This window comes from Haliaeetus leucocephalus, unplaced genomic scaffold (genome assembly GCF_000737465.1).
Source record: "Haliaeetus leucocephalus isolate CR32 unplaced genomic scaffold, Haliaeetus_leucocephalus-4.0 Scaffold2, whole genome shotgun sequence".
Lineage (NCBI taxonomy): Eukaryota > Metazoa > Chordata > Aves > Accipitriformes > Accipitridae > Haliaeetus > Haliaeetus leucocephalus.
In genome coordinates, this window is record NW_010972438.1 from 13,459,408 (window position 1) to 13,476,062 (window position 16,655).

General features: G+C 37.5%; 1 protein-coding gene across 1 annotated transcript in view; it reads right to left on the reverse strand.

Annotated features, from left to right (window-relative positions):
- Positions 1-390: 390 nt before the first annotated feature.
- Positions 391-16,655, reverse strand: part of RUVBL1 (RuvB-like AAA ATPase 1) — an 18,088-nt gene continuing 1,823 nt past the window's right edge. The window contains exons 3-11 of the mRNA XM_010571927.1: positions 15,994-16,126; positions 11,881-12,032; positions 10,504-10,593; positions 9,510-9,659; positions 8,079-8,142; positions 6,666-6,864; positions 4,544-4,646; positions 1,305-1,396; positions 391-983 (exon numbers count right to left, since the gene is read on the reverse strand). Coding sequence (XP_010570229.1) covers positions 824-983; positions 1,305-1,396; positions 4,544-4,646; positions 6,666-6,864; positions 8,079-8,142; positions 9,510-9,659; positions 10,504-10,593; positions 11,881-12,032; positions 15,994-16,126 — 1,143 coding nt within the window. The 3' untranslated portion in view covers positions 391-823. The remainder of the gene's footprint in view (positions 984-1,304; positions 1,397-4,543; positions 4,647-6,665; positions 6,865-8,078; positions 8,143-9,509; positions 9,660-10,503; positions 10,594-11,880; positions 12,033-15,993; positions 16,127-16,655) is intronic.

A 16,655-nucleotide genomic window follows, 5' to 3' on the forward strand; every position in this document is an offset into this window, starting at 1 on the left:
CATTTTTAGTTTGCAATTTTTTCCTGATCCTAGGTGCTAAAGAAAGTGGGGACAGAACATAGTCAAAAAGTAGATAACCATGATGGAAAGCAATTTTTATTTAATCTGCTTTAAGAAGGTTAAGTTACTCTGGAAGAAAGGCTTTAAATAGGGCCAAGATAATTACTATTATGCATTTCTGCATTCTCCAAAGAAGTCTTCAGAAAATAAAAAAACAAGACCTACAAAAAAAGTAAACACTTTACAAAGTTCCCATTACTATTTCCTTCCTTTGCTATAGATCTATTTTTGTGTTGCAGGTCCATTTTACTCATATTTGGCTTTGTTAATTCCAACTTATTTTGACTGTTTCTTTAGGCAGGTCAACACCTGGGACAAACACACGTAAGCTTCCAATATTCTTGAAATATTTTATTATAAAGCACTTCAGACAAACTTTGATTCAAAAAAAAAAAAGTTCTCTTCTGTAAAAGGAAACTATTTTAAAACAACATTCATAAAGAAAATAGACTGTTCTTAAGCATCAACTTCAGTTAGAGCTCTTCTGTAATGAAATCTAAAGACAAAACTGATGGGTCAAGAGCTATTCATTTCATATATACTCATAAAAGGGAGACTAAGATGTTACACAGACATCATGGAGCATCTTATTGTTGATAATGAAATAGGAACACTTGGTAGTTAATTCTGGCCTGACAAAGCAGTCCAACATTTAAATATTTCTCAGTCCCAAAAGAGACAAACCATTAACATTTCTCATACAATAATTAAGCTAGCCCTGGGTAAGGGTTAAAGCCACTTCAAAGCATCTAACATAAGCTCTTCATTTCATGTACTTCTCCTGTTGATCAGCCAAGATTTTTGCTGAGGATTTGGCATCATAGAAAAGTTCATTTATTTCTTCAATATGCTCTTTCTCAATGCTGTCTTTCCCATTAATCTTGGCAAGCAGGTTAGCTGGGGTCAGTAACTGCACAGCATACCTGTGATCAAACAGAGATGGATGAATAATTACAATTCAGCGCATCCCAGTGAACCGAATACAGGTAGGGGTGGGAGATTTGTTAGGAAACATACAGCTCTACCAGCAGCGTAAAAAGTCTGCAAGACCCTCCATCACATACATTCCTTAAAGAAGGAAAGAGGAGGATTACCACTCTTTTTTAAAAGTGTCAGCACTGTTCTTAATAGACCACATTATTGTATGGGAGAGGTTTGTATCGCTTCCAAGAGTGAGTTAGTTATCCTACAGTGGTTTTAGACCCAGTCATACTTAAGAGAAAAGCCAACTGCACTCAACTTACCTTAAGGTTGTCTTGGTACCAATTTCCCCTAAATGGTTTAGAGCTTCTTCACTAATATTAATTCCTTCTGTCTGAGCACGAAGTTTTATGATCTGTTGGGACGAATGAGTAAGTGAGGTGCCAGCCCAAACAATTAGCACGATAAACTACTTAGCTTAGTATCTGGAAACTGTCAGCTTAGAGATGAGACATACTGTAAAACAAGATGATGCGGAGAGTTATCCCAGTGTAGCTTACCACTAAACTAGAATCTGTAGAATTTTAAGTCTTTGAATAGGCAAATATAATGCTGAAAAACTGATTATCACAAAAGGCAGGTAAAGTAACATGTCTGTACTACTAACCCTCCATGATAAGTCTGCTTGGTTAGCAAAGTGTATCTACTAGTAAGGAGCAGAATATGAGAACTTAAAAAGTATGCAGGAAGTAAGTGACAGCTGGAGTCTTGTGTACTGCTACTCCAGTTACTAAATTTTGCAGTGTATCACTGCTGCTGTACAGCAGAGCCCTCCAAAAAGCCCTACAAAAAGCTACGCCCTTTCCTTAGCAGCTCAAAACACACTTTTTATTCAATTGACAAGAAGATAGTAAAATAAATCAGAAAGTTACTTTCTATGATTCACCTATTCCTGCAAGAAGAAAAAAATCACTAAGAAGAATCTAATCTTTCAAGAACAGTCTCAGGCTTGTACCAGTTTGAAGATCTTTACAAAGTTGGAGAGCAAGATATCACCAATAAGCCTGAGCATATAAAGCTGTAACAAAAGTGGCACAAGTCTCTCGGTAGTCCGTATTACCAGCTGAGTGATAAGGGGCAGACTGGATAATGATGTTGTGTTGTAGTGCTGAGATAACTCTGGAACTGCAAGCCTCATATAATACAGGTATTTTTCACTTTGGCAGCTTTGTAAACAAGATATCAAGAAGCACTCGTTTAAATTAAAGCCATAAAAATGCGCTAGGAGAGTCGGGGTAGGGAACAGAGTAAAGGAGAGGGGCTAGAAATGCCAGGAAGTTGTGCTAAGATATTAATACTGAATATTGGCAGTGCTGCTGCAAATTGCAATTTCAGATTGAAGATTTTTTTCTATCTTTTAGATCACCTAAACATCACCTTCCCTTCATTCAAATACTGCTACTTTATTCTTCCCCTGCTAGAAACAAGGTATCTTGAATGCCACATCTTTAACAACCTTTTTTTAAAATAACTTTTTATCTAGCAACTCTGTAGAACCTTACTGAAGGGTTGGGGCCCAAGCCATTAACCCAGCAAATACATATATAAATAAGTTTCTATGAAATAGGAAAAGAAGTGTTTATCAGATAAAATAAATTAGGAACAAAAAGTCCAGTTATAACCTCTAATATCTAACAGCAGGCACATATGCAAAAAGTTTGATTACAACAATACCTGACTAGAATACGCATAAAAGTGAACTTTCTCCTTATTCTGGTTGCGCTAAGTTAACTGTGGGTCTTGCTCTCAGAGCAGCACTACACAATGGGATTTCTACTTTATCAACATGAAGAGAAATATTTTGAACTGGTTGTGAACAAACTTTCAGTAGATACATGGAGAATTCTTGTGCTGATAAAACAAATCAGTTGTGAGAGGCCAAGGCCAAGAGTCTCACAAAGAAACATCAGCAGTGAAAACTTCTTCCTAGCATGAAAGGAAAATGGGACCAAAAAATAGAGAAAAAATATATGGACATCTTATTTTTAAACCACCCCAATTGTATTTAGTTAGAAATCAAAGTCAAGTGTAACAGCTCCTCCTCTTCTCCCAAGAGAAGTCATTCAAAAGCCTTAATTTAAGGGAAGACGAGATTATCTGACTAAGGGAACATGATTTATGAGACATAATGTCTGGACTCCAGCTTTAGGAAATGCTACTGTAAACACTTCCTTTCCCTCACCCCTGGGGAGAGTGGAAATCATGGCACTTACCCAGCTGTTCTTAAAATCAACAGTTCAGAAACTAGCTCTTTTAACTGTATTATCTGCATGATAATATAGCACACAAGGCAGGTATTATATATCAACCTTAACAAAAAGCAACTCAGAGTACATACTCCTGCTACCCTAACTACACAAAATTCACATAGAGTATAGGGAAGTCCAGACCACAGTCTTTAACACCCCTAGACTGAGTAAAAGTCACACTTTAAAACTTGTTTTGTATACAGACAAAATGTAATCATATTATTAAATCACTGAGCTGCTTCTACTGTAATCTATACCATAATGCTTTAAAGTGTCCTTTTATGTACAAAAAAATCACCCCGAGAATGGGTCACAACAGCTGTATATGAAAAGCTCCTCAAACCAAGTGAAATGAAGCTTTGCCTCTACGTTTATATTCGATAAATGCCTCGGCTTCACCTTGGCACTTATCCAGCAGCAGGAGACTATTATCTTGTGACAACGCTCTCCTCCATTGACACTATCTCTTAAATAATACAAAGAATTGACATGATAAACCGTAATGTCTTCTGCATTGTGTCACTTCACAGCATTGAGACGCTAATGAGAGGGGATCTTTGACACAATGCATCATAATGGCACCCAAGCATTATAATCGATACACAATACATTGTGATGGCCCCACAGGAAAAGTTTCAGGCATTCAGAAGCATATCTCTGCAACACTTACTGTGCTTACATTTCCAAACTTGACTAGGAGCATGAAAATCCTCCCAGTTTCAGGAGACAGTCCTAGTAGGTTAAAGCTATAGTACAGGGCATAGAGGCAAAAATGCAGTGCACAAAGCTGCATTCCTCAATCGCTCTCATCTCTTCTGTGGAGGAACAAGCTGAGGGCTGGGACCAAAGGTCCCAAGGTGTGACACTTCATCTCATACCAACTGAAAAAGCACTACCTGCTGGAACCTGCAAACTATGTGGAAAGCCCACCTGTGCAAGAGATAGGGTCAGCTAATAATTCATGCTATTTCATGCAAGTGAGATGCCACTTTCAGCCCTAGATATGCTTACAAATACAGCCCCTCTGTGGGTGGAAATCAGACAGAGAAATTGCATACACAGTTTTAATCAGCTTATTGTAAATGGTTACTAAAGCAGTATGCATTAAGGAAGTGGTAATCTTTCTGGCACAAAACTTGTTGACCACAGTCAAACAGCTCTATAGTAACAGAATACGCAGAAACATAGTGGTCATCCCAACAGACTAGAACTCTGGGGACTTTTTACAAGTTCTCTTAAAATGCTGTGCATACCTGCTTCATTTCTTGGGGTGTATACAGCATGGTTCGGATAATCATTACTCTGTCCAGCAAGTCCAGTGGTATTCCATGAGGAGACACTACATCCTCTGTGCCTCTACAGGAGAAACCAAATAGAAAGAGATCAGATACTATTCTGAGTTCAGTACATTGATTTGCCTAAAATCAGTAATAAGTGACTACACATCTACTAGTTTACAATTCTTGTATGTTCCTGGAGACACACTCCCCAGATAGAGACAGGAAACATTCTAGTCTGAAGTTCATACTGGACAGCCTGAAGGAAAAAAATACTATTTCTGGAGCTCTTAAACATGCCACTCGAAAACAGTTAGAGGTGGTGCTTTCCTGCATTATATCTTACCATACAGTCTTATCTAAGGTTCCAAGGTATCTTCCAGCAAGGAACAAATCATTCTTACGAAGTTGTTTAGTGGTATCAGTAGAAATTATATACACTATCATCCCTTTGGAGAACGCCCCCTCTTGCGGAGCAAGCCATTACTCTGTTCAATCCTTCCCCAGTCCCACCAGTGAATACTGCAGTGGTTTACGTTCCATGCTTGCAATCCAGCAAATTGAGAAGCGGAGGTCTGTGCATGAAGGATGGAGCAGGATCTAGACCCCCAACCATTTTATTTGTTTCGCGTACAACACCCAGCAGCAGAGGCTGCAGACACACCTACTCTTGGTTTTCCAAGACCACCACAATTTGCTGTGAAGTCAAGAGTGAAAGATATCTAGATTTCATGAAATCTGTGGGAATTGCAGGTAAAAACCAGTGAAGTGCTGGTAGAGAATTACATTTCTAAGTTCAGTGCTAGTATTTAGGCACTGCAGCTTTGGCCATGGTCCTCCTGGGGAAATAAATCACAATGCCCTGCAATCATCTGCTATACTCTTGAGTAGATGGTGTTCTCTCATCTGAAATGATTCCTTCTCTTATGAGGTTACAGAATCATCTATACTATCTATACAATTAATTTTCTCCTCGACCCTTTTAAGAGCTATCAGCAGGCAAATCAGAGCATCACTAACTACTTGAGGTAGTGGTATACAGTTAAGAGCTTGCTTTTAAGGACTTCATTTAGCAATATTAGATACAACTATTATATGGAAAAGTTCCTTTCTCAAATCACAGTTTTTTCATAAGATCGGCAGTGAATCCATGCTGACAGATCTCCATTTGCTCTACTTTTACAAAACAGCCTTTTTATGCCTTTGCAAAGAGAGCACTGCAATGTCCACCTTATGAAGGGCTTATCACCTTCACTTCTAAGCCATGCAAACAGAGAAAGATTAATACCAGATGAACCACTAACAGGGAAAGGAATAGCTGGTTAAAGAGCTGAATTAAATCAGTTTAAAGAGTAGCAATCATTGCTAATGACAGCTTGTTTAGACATAATTAGACCTAGACCACAAATGAGCAGTAGAACTTACAGAAGAATCTGAAAGAGGACAGCACTTTTACTGAACATGCAAAGAATGCATTGTGTGGGTGCAAAATATTGAAGTGGAGGCACGAACTGGACTGGAGAGGAAAAACAAGTTGGTTGGCAAGACCAAAGAATCACAAAAAGCCAGACCAACATAGCAGGAAAGAATGAAGAGTAGGGAGAGGCTGAGCTGTGACACACTTTAACAGCAAGAACAGGAAGCTTAAGTCTGATGCAATGAGGATAGCAAACAGCAAAATAATCCAGAGGAAGCAGGAAACTATGATATTAGAGTTTGTAGCTCTGGTGCTTTTGATGTCCCTAATGTGCAAGCAACAGATGTGTTGACATATCCAAGGAGAAAGGTAATTTTTCTTCCTTCACCCAGGAAGTAAGACAATTCAGAAGCTGTTAGAGAAAGAGGGATGTGTCAGTGGAAATAAAAGGAGGAATTCCATTCTGCTTCAACTCAGTCAGCCTGGCATTAAATGCTTGTCCCATCATGAAGCTCACAAGCAGATCTTGAGCGCTGATGCAGCTTGCAACCCATGCAGGGCATTATCACAGGTGTCAGTGTCAGAGATAAAAGCTTTCAAAGATTATAACTCTACTGATATAGCTAATTCCAAAGTTTATGGACCAACGCAAACTGGAAAATTCAAGTTTAGACATCATACCTGATAACGCAGTTTCCTCGATTGGAAGCAAAGATGACGATGGGGGAAATAGAAGATTCCAGTGCTCGGTGCAGGTATGTGAAACATTCAATGTCCAGCATGTGAACCTCATCTACAAAGAGTACACCTGGGACTAGCTCTGCGATGCCTTGATCAATATATTTATTTACCACCTTATTTATCTCTCCTCGAAGTTTATCTGAGAACAAAAAGAAACTATTAGTTGTTCTGCTAGTGAACTATAGGTCTGTATGAAAGGCTTAAAGCATGTAAAATTCTTCTTGAATTTTTTCATGGTTTGGCATCTTACTGCCACAGGGAAAATCTCTGTGACACCAAAATCCTGTGGCATTCAGTCCTGTACTGGGGACACATCTATGCAACAAAATATTTCTGAACTGAACTTCTCACACTTAACTGGGGTAGTCTGTCCCCTCACGTGGCTTGTAAAAAACTATGATTTTGGTGGGTTTGGGGAGTTTGGCGTGGGGGAAGTCAGTCAAACCTCAGTTTAAAACATGAAACCTAACAAAGTTTCCAAGTGTGGCTGAAAAGAACATCACTGAAAGAATAAAATATTGCTACTGTATTTCAGTAAAGAAGTTGTGTTTAACAAAAAAAAAAAAAAAATAGGGCTATATAAATTTCTGTGAACACATGGATCTCAAAGCTATGCAAGATGTTACATCGATAAATCTGACATTAGAATAAGCAAAGTGACCTCTGGAACAAATGAAATACTTCAAAAGACTACCATTCAAGTTAGGTATTGAAACAGACTTTGATCTAAATTTAGATAGTCACTTACTGAAACACCATTTCTTTCAAAGCAAAAAGAAGAATAGTTGTTTCTGTAGATATTTTTTTCTCCAATGATCTGTAGGTAGGAAGAGCAGCAGTGCACTTAAAGCATCAAGTCAATAGATAGCTGCTATAGAGGTGTCTAAATCAAACTAAGGTTAAAGTCTTTAGAAGCCTTTTTTCTACTCCACAGAAATTCAGTATGGTTGCTTCACATAAGAATGCATCCTAACAATGTTTTTTTAGATTTTTTTTTGTTGTTGTTGCAGTTCAGTTTGGCTCTTTGTTGAAAGTGTGAACCTTGTACTCTCTGGCAGGAATGTTTTGAGAACAGGGTTGGCACTAGCATTCTGATCTCTTTCTCCCCAGGAAGATGGGTGCAGAGTACAGTATATATTTTATCACTATATGTGTGAACCAGTAACGTGTTGTACTGTTTCCGTTGCAATTGTAGCAACTCTATCACTGCTTTTTGAAATCTGAACATTTATGAACAAATATTACATAGGCATTAATTTAGAGATGCTGCATGAGTAACCCTATTTTTAATCCTTTTCTAACTGGCAAACATATATCTTATGTTGGTCTAAAAATACCATGCAGGATTCATACCAGTAATTTCAGTTTTCTTAGGCTTCATCAATTGTCCCATCATAGAAAGGATGTCTTGCCCACCCTAGGAAAAGGAAGTTACAGGTCAGCTATGAGGTCTCATACTGAACACATACCTTGAGAATTTTAGAAATCAGGAACTGGTTAAAGAAGTTGTTTCTTGTAGTTAACTTGATACTTTATATCAGCAGTGGTTGATAATCTGTCAAAGGTTAGGTCACTTCACCTCAGCGGTATTCTAAACATAATCATTTAGCTACCTCCTCACCCTTTCTTTAGCCTTGTTCATTTGGAGAACATAAAAAAACAAAATGAGATATCCTCTTTTAAAAAGATTGTCACAGAGAAGCTCATAAAGACTGAAATTGTTAGGGAACACAGAGCCTTGGATTGACTGTATGCATGGTAGGTGTTCAACCTGTCAACACAGGAACAATTATTCTGAGTTTTAAGACTTTTGAATATCATGATTTTTATCAGATAAATGATTTGGTTGGAAAAAAGGATGTTTATTTTGAAATTGAGTAGGCTGAGGGGTTATAGTATCATACTGTAGGGATGCCAGCCTTTAAACAAAGATACTGTATTGTCAGTGGCTTTTGTTTATGACAGATGGAACTCCCTCAATACCGGGTTTCTGTTAAGATACAGCAAGAAGTAACTCTCCTATTTTCAAATTTTTGCTGCAGTATGTTCAGAGCTCTGCTGAAAGTCACAAGGAAGTTTAAAAAGAGGTTATGAAACATTTCTGAAGGAAGCAGACATCAACAGAATCCACAGCAGTCAAAAATACTTAGCCACCTTTTATCAGAGTGCTTGCAGTTTCTACTTCATGGCCACAAAACCATAAACACAGAGCAGAATATATTAACCTGCATTCAGAACTCTCAATAAATAAAATGATGCAGATTTGGCTGCTGCTACCTCACATCTGCAGGCAACCTTCCTTCTGGAAAGAAAGTAATAATCTCTTTTCCTGATCAAGAAGAGCAGCCCACACTGCTCTTTACTGCAGGGGATGGGGCACAGTGGTGGAGGGAAGGAGAGAGCTAGGTCTAGATTATGCATTAACTGTAAAGGTAGTGGATCCCAAATACCCACATGGAAGCTCTGCTATGGCTATAAGGCTGTTCTCCGTAGTGTTAGGAAATGTATTCCTACAAATATTCCATGACCAGGTGCATGAATCCTAACCTAGCAACTGCGTCTTTAACTTGTATGGCACAGCCACTGAGGCAGCCAACTGCAGCATGACCTCCCTGAAGAGAGAAGCAGACTGGTCTTCAGTAACACCTACTGCTTTTCCTACAGTGGAATCTTTGAGGGTGATTTAGAACAGCTCAACTTTCTACACCTCCTTGATTATTCTAGTAACCATCACACCTACATCAAATAATTTTTCGTAAAGACTTCATCTGTGGAGTCAGATACCTGAGGTCGAGCATTGGCCACATCCAAGTCATGCAGGGTGACATCCTGAATAATTTCCTTTTTCTTGTGCACATCACCCTTTGGCAAGGGAACATACTCTTCTGCTTCAAGGTCAAATTCCGTAGCATAGATATCACACCTGCCTTGCCTCTGAGGAAAAGCAAAGAGAAACCCAGGTATAGAATTAGTTTCAGTGCCAAAACCTTGAGTGACGTGAACTTGATAAAGATAAAGGGCTTAGTTCACAATTCCAGTCCCAACAAGCTTCAGCTGACAATTCAGACATCCCACTCCCTGCTTAGCAACAGGCATACCCTATCTGCTGATCAAAGCTCAAAAACTCTGTTGAAAAGCACCTGATATTTTCAGTGGTAAGAATATTCCACCCCTCTGTCCTCTTCTTTTAACCGTATGCAATTCTTGCTAAAGGACAAATCCAGCAGATTAACTAGAGATTGGGAGAACTGTTCAAGACTCCTTTGTAGGTGGGTGATTTATTATATGATACAAAATATTATGCTCATCCATTAAACAGCAAGTATCGCTGTACACTACTTTCTAAATCAGATATGAAAAGAATGCTAACTAATGCAGTATTCCCTTCTACATGTATATATCTTGTGGAGAAAATACCAGAGCGATAAAAGAAAGATTAAATACACTGCACGTCAGCATGAAGATGACTAAAGTTGCTTGGTTTTTCCCCCCTTCCCTTAAAGATGTCTTGATCTTACAGAAAAGAAAACTCATCCAGACAGCATCAGTGATAGCTTCCTTGCCAGATGACCTTAATTGTGAACCAGATGACCACGTTCTTTCAGTGCAAGAGAGAATTTTCTCTCCAGATAAGGAAACCACTAGGCTTTTTTTCAAACTTCCATGTAACCATTTCATGTCAGTTAAGGTTAATAAATCAGAGAGCCTTCTGACAAAGGCAGAGAAAGGTCTGCAAGAATAGATACACCGGCATAAAAGTGCAGAACTTTTCTTTTACCTTGACGGCTCCACTGTTTGCTTCAATATAAATAACATCACCAGTTTCCACTCGCTCCTTCTGCAAGCTTTCAAATATGCTTGGGTCCAGCTGGAGACAAGCAAACATCACAGTTGGTCAAAACAGTTCCATATTGTTATGGTAATCAAGGAAAAGAAATTTAGTCTAAAGCTCACTCCCACCAGACAAAATTAAACTGCAACTCCCCCCAACAATACCTCTAGGATTTTATAAAGCTGTAACACTTGGAAAAGCAATAGAGAATAAATCTGAAAGAAGATGCACAGAACATACTTTCTCACCAAAAAAATGTGCTATCTGAAGGAAGTGACGGTAAGTGCCAGAAACATAATGATGCCAGTTACTATCACATAATATGCCTTTGTGTAATGTGACAATATATTTATACCTAGGAAGCAGGACTTCTCTTGCTCTCTAGCAAAACTTTTATAAAAAGTCTAGCTACAGCATTGAATTGTGCTACTTGATTTCTTGTGTTTTTATCCACTGTGGAGCTGTGTGAGGGGGAGCAGATGTGGAATACGTTAGATGCTTTTGTTTCTCTCAGTACATGTTTATTCACTTTTGCTCTGCATTTTCTTGTTTTCAGAGTGAACAAATGCAAGATGATACTTAACAACAGAGACAGCTTTCAGTTCTCTCATACTCTGACAGGGAAATTGAACAACATGGACAGAGACTTGTACAAGAAAACAAAGGGAAAGTGGGTCTGAGCTGGCAACATACCAGCTCAATTTCCAGTTCTCTATCAAATATTCACTAGACCATATCTCTCCACGTAGAAAGAAGGGATGTGACAGAAAGAACAATTTATACCAAAGCAGGCAAGATTTCCCAAAACAGTCCTCAAAAATTCAGTTGAGAATCAGGAAAACAAAACCAAATAAGTCCTTTCTCGTAAGTTTTTTATCACGAAGAGGAATTTATAGCCAGGGTCAGAGTGAGCGTATTACAGACTGGGATCATAGTTCAGATTCCCAACTCAGTCCATTTTTCTGTGGTACTAGTAATGTTGCAAAACTGCATCAAGATTTCTTCCTGCTTAAACTTGCCTTTAACTCGTTGAAGACATACAAGTGTGTCCTGCCAAACAGAAAAATAACACGGCTGCTAACTGAGCGATGAGTTTATCCCCAGTTTCAATTAGGAGGAGACTAGACTAACATCTAAATATGCTACACAAAGCAGATAAACAAGGAATAGAATAAAGTTGTCGAGCTAAAGAAAACAGCCTCCTGGCATCCCCACTATACAGAGATTGGTATCAAGAGCTTGAAATGGAAATAAGGTGTGCTAAAACTAGAAGATGTAGACCTGAAATACTTAAGGAAATTTTTGAGACTCTACCATACATACCTTCAACTGTTTGGTTCCCTTTGCAGTTTTGAGTCCTATAATTACGTGGCTGATGGTTTTGCCATAACCCCCCATAGGATTTTCAGTCTCACATGGAGTTAGTTCTGTGACTTCTCCTTCATAAACCTCCTTGGTCTCTTTAATCCTCAACCCTGCAAGAAATGGTTTAGAATAGTTTCAGTACACAAATCAATGGCTGTATACACTCAGGCGTCTGCTGCATTACTGCCAACAGAATGTAACATATTATTAGACTACATTACATTTAATGTTTGTTTGTTGGGTTTTTTTTACTTTTAAAAGTAGAAAGATTATTGTTCTCTTCTTCAATATTAAGTGAGAATATTAATCTTGTGTCATCAGAACGAAAGTTCAGCCCAAGTTCTGACCTGCAAAGCAGCTTATTAAACTCTAAGAAATTATTTTCTTCTATTTGTTATTATTAGTTCTTGAAGCAAATGTCAGTATCCTCTCTCTTTTCCCTCCCCCAAAGAGGGGATTTGCTCGATTTGTTCCCTTATGCTAAGGTCAGAGAAACAGATCATCTTTGGAAACTAGTGACACTAATGTAACTGAGAGTTTTACACAATTTTTGCATCATCAGAAAAGCCCTGCAAAGTAAAGAAAAAGACAAGAAAAAAGAGTTACTTCATAAAAAAACTTTACATTTTAGCAACTGAGTTAAAAATAACATAAATTTATTAACAAGTATTGTGTCAAAATATCGTAAGATTAAGAAAAGGTTAATGTATCATTTAAAATATTTTTCAAGTTAATAGCAAAAGGTGAGCTAGATAAAATTCAGCAGAAACTGCTATAATGCAAATTTAAAACCATTTCAAAATAGCTGACAATGACATCCTCACTTTGTTGTTTTTCAGACAGCCAAGCAATCATCATAGTATCTGGGTATCTTCTATTCTAGTCACAACTATTGTAATTAAATAAGTTATTTTAAATTGATGAATAATATAGAGCTGAAGACTTTTACGGTTAGACTGTTTCAAAGAAAAACCACTATCATCACCACCACCACTAAAATTATGCAGACGTTCTAACTACATAAAAGTTCAAAGAACCCACATCTGAAGAGACTCTATAAAGTATTTTATGAGACACACATGCCATACCAAAAATAATGAATGGGCTGTAACAAGATATAAGGAAGTCATCCTGCCCAGTCTGAGGCTATTAGGACTTTATAAAACTTTCCTTGTTCCATAACTTTTCATTTTGCTTTGAAATAGATCAGACACTTCACCAGTAATCTTGAGTTGCTGATAGGGGAATATAAAGAACTGACAAATATGAGTCTGTCTCCCTCTACTGGACCCAAATTAAGACTAGGATTTGAAATGTGAGAAATAGGTTAATTGTGGACAACATGATAATTTCTTGGCAAGAAATGTTTGCTTTCTCTTATTTAGCACTACATTAAAAAGTTCTACATAATTTCAGTAATTTTTAAAAATGTTTTTCACATATGCCAAAACATCAGACAAAAAAATTAATGAACCTTTGAGTTATAAAACTGACCTAGACATGGCTGCATCATATAGGCTACACACGCAAGGAATATGAAGCAATATGGGAATCTGTACAGTAAAACTGCTGGTGCCGAGAACTGGACGTTCACAGGTTTGTTTTTCCTTTTTGTTTTGTTTTTAAACTTTCAGCACAAGCTCTATTCTGCTCTGAAAAACTGGAAGCCCATTTGTGTTTGGGGTATATTTTGTATGTTGCTAAAGCACATCTTCCAGTTTCATTTCAGCTGAAAAGAATCCAATTCATGTGCTCAGAGCCTGTTCCAGAACACAAACCAAAGCTGAGTCAGCGAGGACAACCTAGAGATTTGCTTCAAAAGGATGCCTCAAATCTAAACTAATGTGCTTATATAGATGTGTCTACAGAAAATATTTACAGATGAACACGATCTGAACAAAGCTAACTGATGCTTTGAACTTGCTGATTATCCTTTGTTTTCAAATGAATTTGCATGTATCAACTATGAACTTCATTCTCAAAAGAGTTCTTAAACAGAGATATTGCCTACTTACAAATCAGGCACATGAGTCTAAGACAACAATTGTGGGCTATTTCATGTTTTGGTTCAATAGCACTATATGGAGTTAAATAGTGCTTGTTTGATTTGCTGGCAGTTACAATTTGGAGACACAGGGAACAGATATGCTATTCAAGTGGCTATTCCAGCAGTCATTTTTTACTGCAACTGCACTCTAACATTAGCTACTGTCATCATCTTTGCCAGCTGCTAATAAGCTCTATACAGGATTAATCTCTCTCAGGAATTTTTTAACCCGTACAACAATTCCATCTTCTCATTTCCCACTCAGTGCTTTTATGTTTCTTACATATTATAAACTCTCTACTATACGCCAAACAGTACTTGGCCATGAGACTATGTCAAGTCTGTTATTAAAGGACTCCCAACAATAAAAATTCTGTAAACTCAGAGTCACTCCAGTTTCCTTATACAGTAATGGGTTCAAACCAGCCAGACTCTATTGTTTCTGAGAAAAAAAAAATGAAGTAAAAAAATTGATGTTAACATCTCTGATAATTTTTATACATTGAGATGGCTAAACCCCCAGGAAGTAAAATGCATAATACGAGCAATAGATGATGTATACAGAACCTGCTAACAAGGAATCATATAAAAAACCTAAATGAAAACTTTAGGTACTGATTGACATGTGAGCTGAAGCTTCTCTTGCACCCAGTCACAGCTGAGACTGCACTGTGCATACAAAGTCATTTTTTTAAAAACGCACCCTTGTAAATTATTTATCAGGCAGGGAAGCTAAATCATACCTGAGATTTAAACACAATTGGAAAGTGTTCCATTACAAGAAATGGTGGTTACTAGTCCTTTAAAATACTTCAGAGATTTTTTTTTTTTACGCTGATAAAAATATTCAATAAAGGTTGTGTTATGAAAATGTGACATGGAATTCAACAGAAAGGAATAAAAGAAGTTCCATCTTTCATTAACACTAATATTTGTTTAGAAGTGTCTCTTTATTGACATTCAGGGAATGCAGGGAACTAACAATGTAGCTGGCTGTTAAACCACAGAGTTAAAATACTGCTATCTCTAGAAATGACAACATGGATGGCATAAGTTTCATCTGTTGGTTCAGGTTTCCAAATCTCTGACAGGGAACTTCATCACATCAAGGAAATTTTGCAGACTACTGAGTCTCTGGCTTCCCTCCCCCAGGCCCTGCCAGTTTCATGGTAACTAGAAGACCAGAGACTACTGAGAGTTGCTTTCTTATAAAAGTCAATGGAATACTTTTGTTTCATTCTAGAACTGAGAGACTTCTTCACCTTACTGCCACCAAATACTTAGATGAAGTCCAAGGGGAAACATCGTACAGAAACCAGGAAAATTAACTGTTTATATGTTCAGTACTAAAATCAGCTAGGCTATCTTTAGCCAATTCTCATACAAACAAGGGCCACTTCTAACTGCATTTATCAGCTGTCAGCAGCGATCATATAAGAGATTTTAGACGCTCATTGAGGTTGTGTTGCAAATCTAACCAATTTACATCAAGCTTGTAAAAGCACTCTAGAAGTGAGGAAGACATTAAGTTAAAGTATTTATTTTGTTGGCAGGGAAATTTCTTTGTGCTTGCTGGAATACCAAGTCAGGCTAACACTGCCATTTGGGAGTCCCTAATTAAGACTGTTTGCTTAGTAGGGTGAAATGACTAAAAAAAAAAAAAAAAAAAAGGAAGAGCATTTTTCTGTCTACAAGTATTTCTGCTAATGTAAGGAACTAAAAATAATTTTTCTTTCAGCTTTATTCAGTCACAGGCAAAACCAAGAGATGAACCTGGAGGATGAGAAAAGACTCTGGGGAAGTAGAATAAACCATAATACAACAATTAAATTAAACAGAAAACTTTACTGACTCCACTAAGTGTGGAAGAGATCCACTAAATTAAGATCAGCAATGAAAAAAAGAACATACAATAATCTGAAAACCACCATGACCACTGAAAAGTTTTTCCTGTTTAGATGACTGGGGAAAAGCAAAATAAGTATCATGCAAATACTTAATTCTTCTGTTTTTCTGAAACTTACCAATTGCACGTCGGAAGTTTTCCATTAGAACTTCTGTTTTCTTGATCTCAGTGGAATAGACCTCACTTCCAACCATAGGACAAAAGGGAACTTTACTTCCCAGTTCCTGAGCAATAGCTAAAGCCAACGCAGTCTGAAATAAACCCAAAACCTACACGTTAATTTTTATGAGAATTAACAAAGGATTCTTTCTGCACAAAGTTAACTTTCCTCATCACATCACCTTCCATATATCAACTATTAATTTAGTAAAGACTATTCTGTCTGACATACATATATTTCTCACATACAACATCCCTCCTCCCCCCAAAACAAGTTCGACACATATAAAGTGACTTTTATCAAAGACTTATGAAGCACCTTAAAAAAGCAATACTAGACATTTGAATGTGACATCTGATACGAATGTAAAAAGCCTTAAATATCATGGGGGGGGAGCAGAAATAAACAAAGCAAAAACTATTTAGGCTTTTAATATAAAATTAACTTCTAAGACTCTTCTTCAGAGACCATATTACTTATGTGTTTGGTAACTTACAAGAAGTGGTTTCACTCTAATGATGCCTGAACACACCACTGGATACTGCTAATGTTGATGACATGGCAAAACCCAAAATATAAAGCAGGAAACCATGCCAATACATCGATGAAAAAAATTCCAG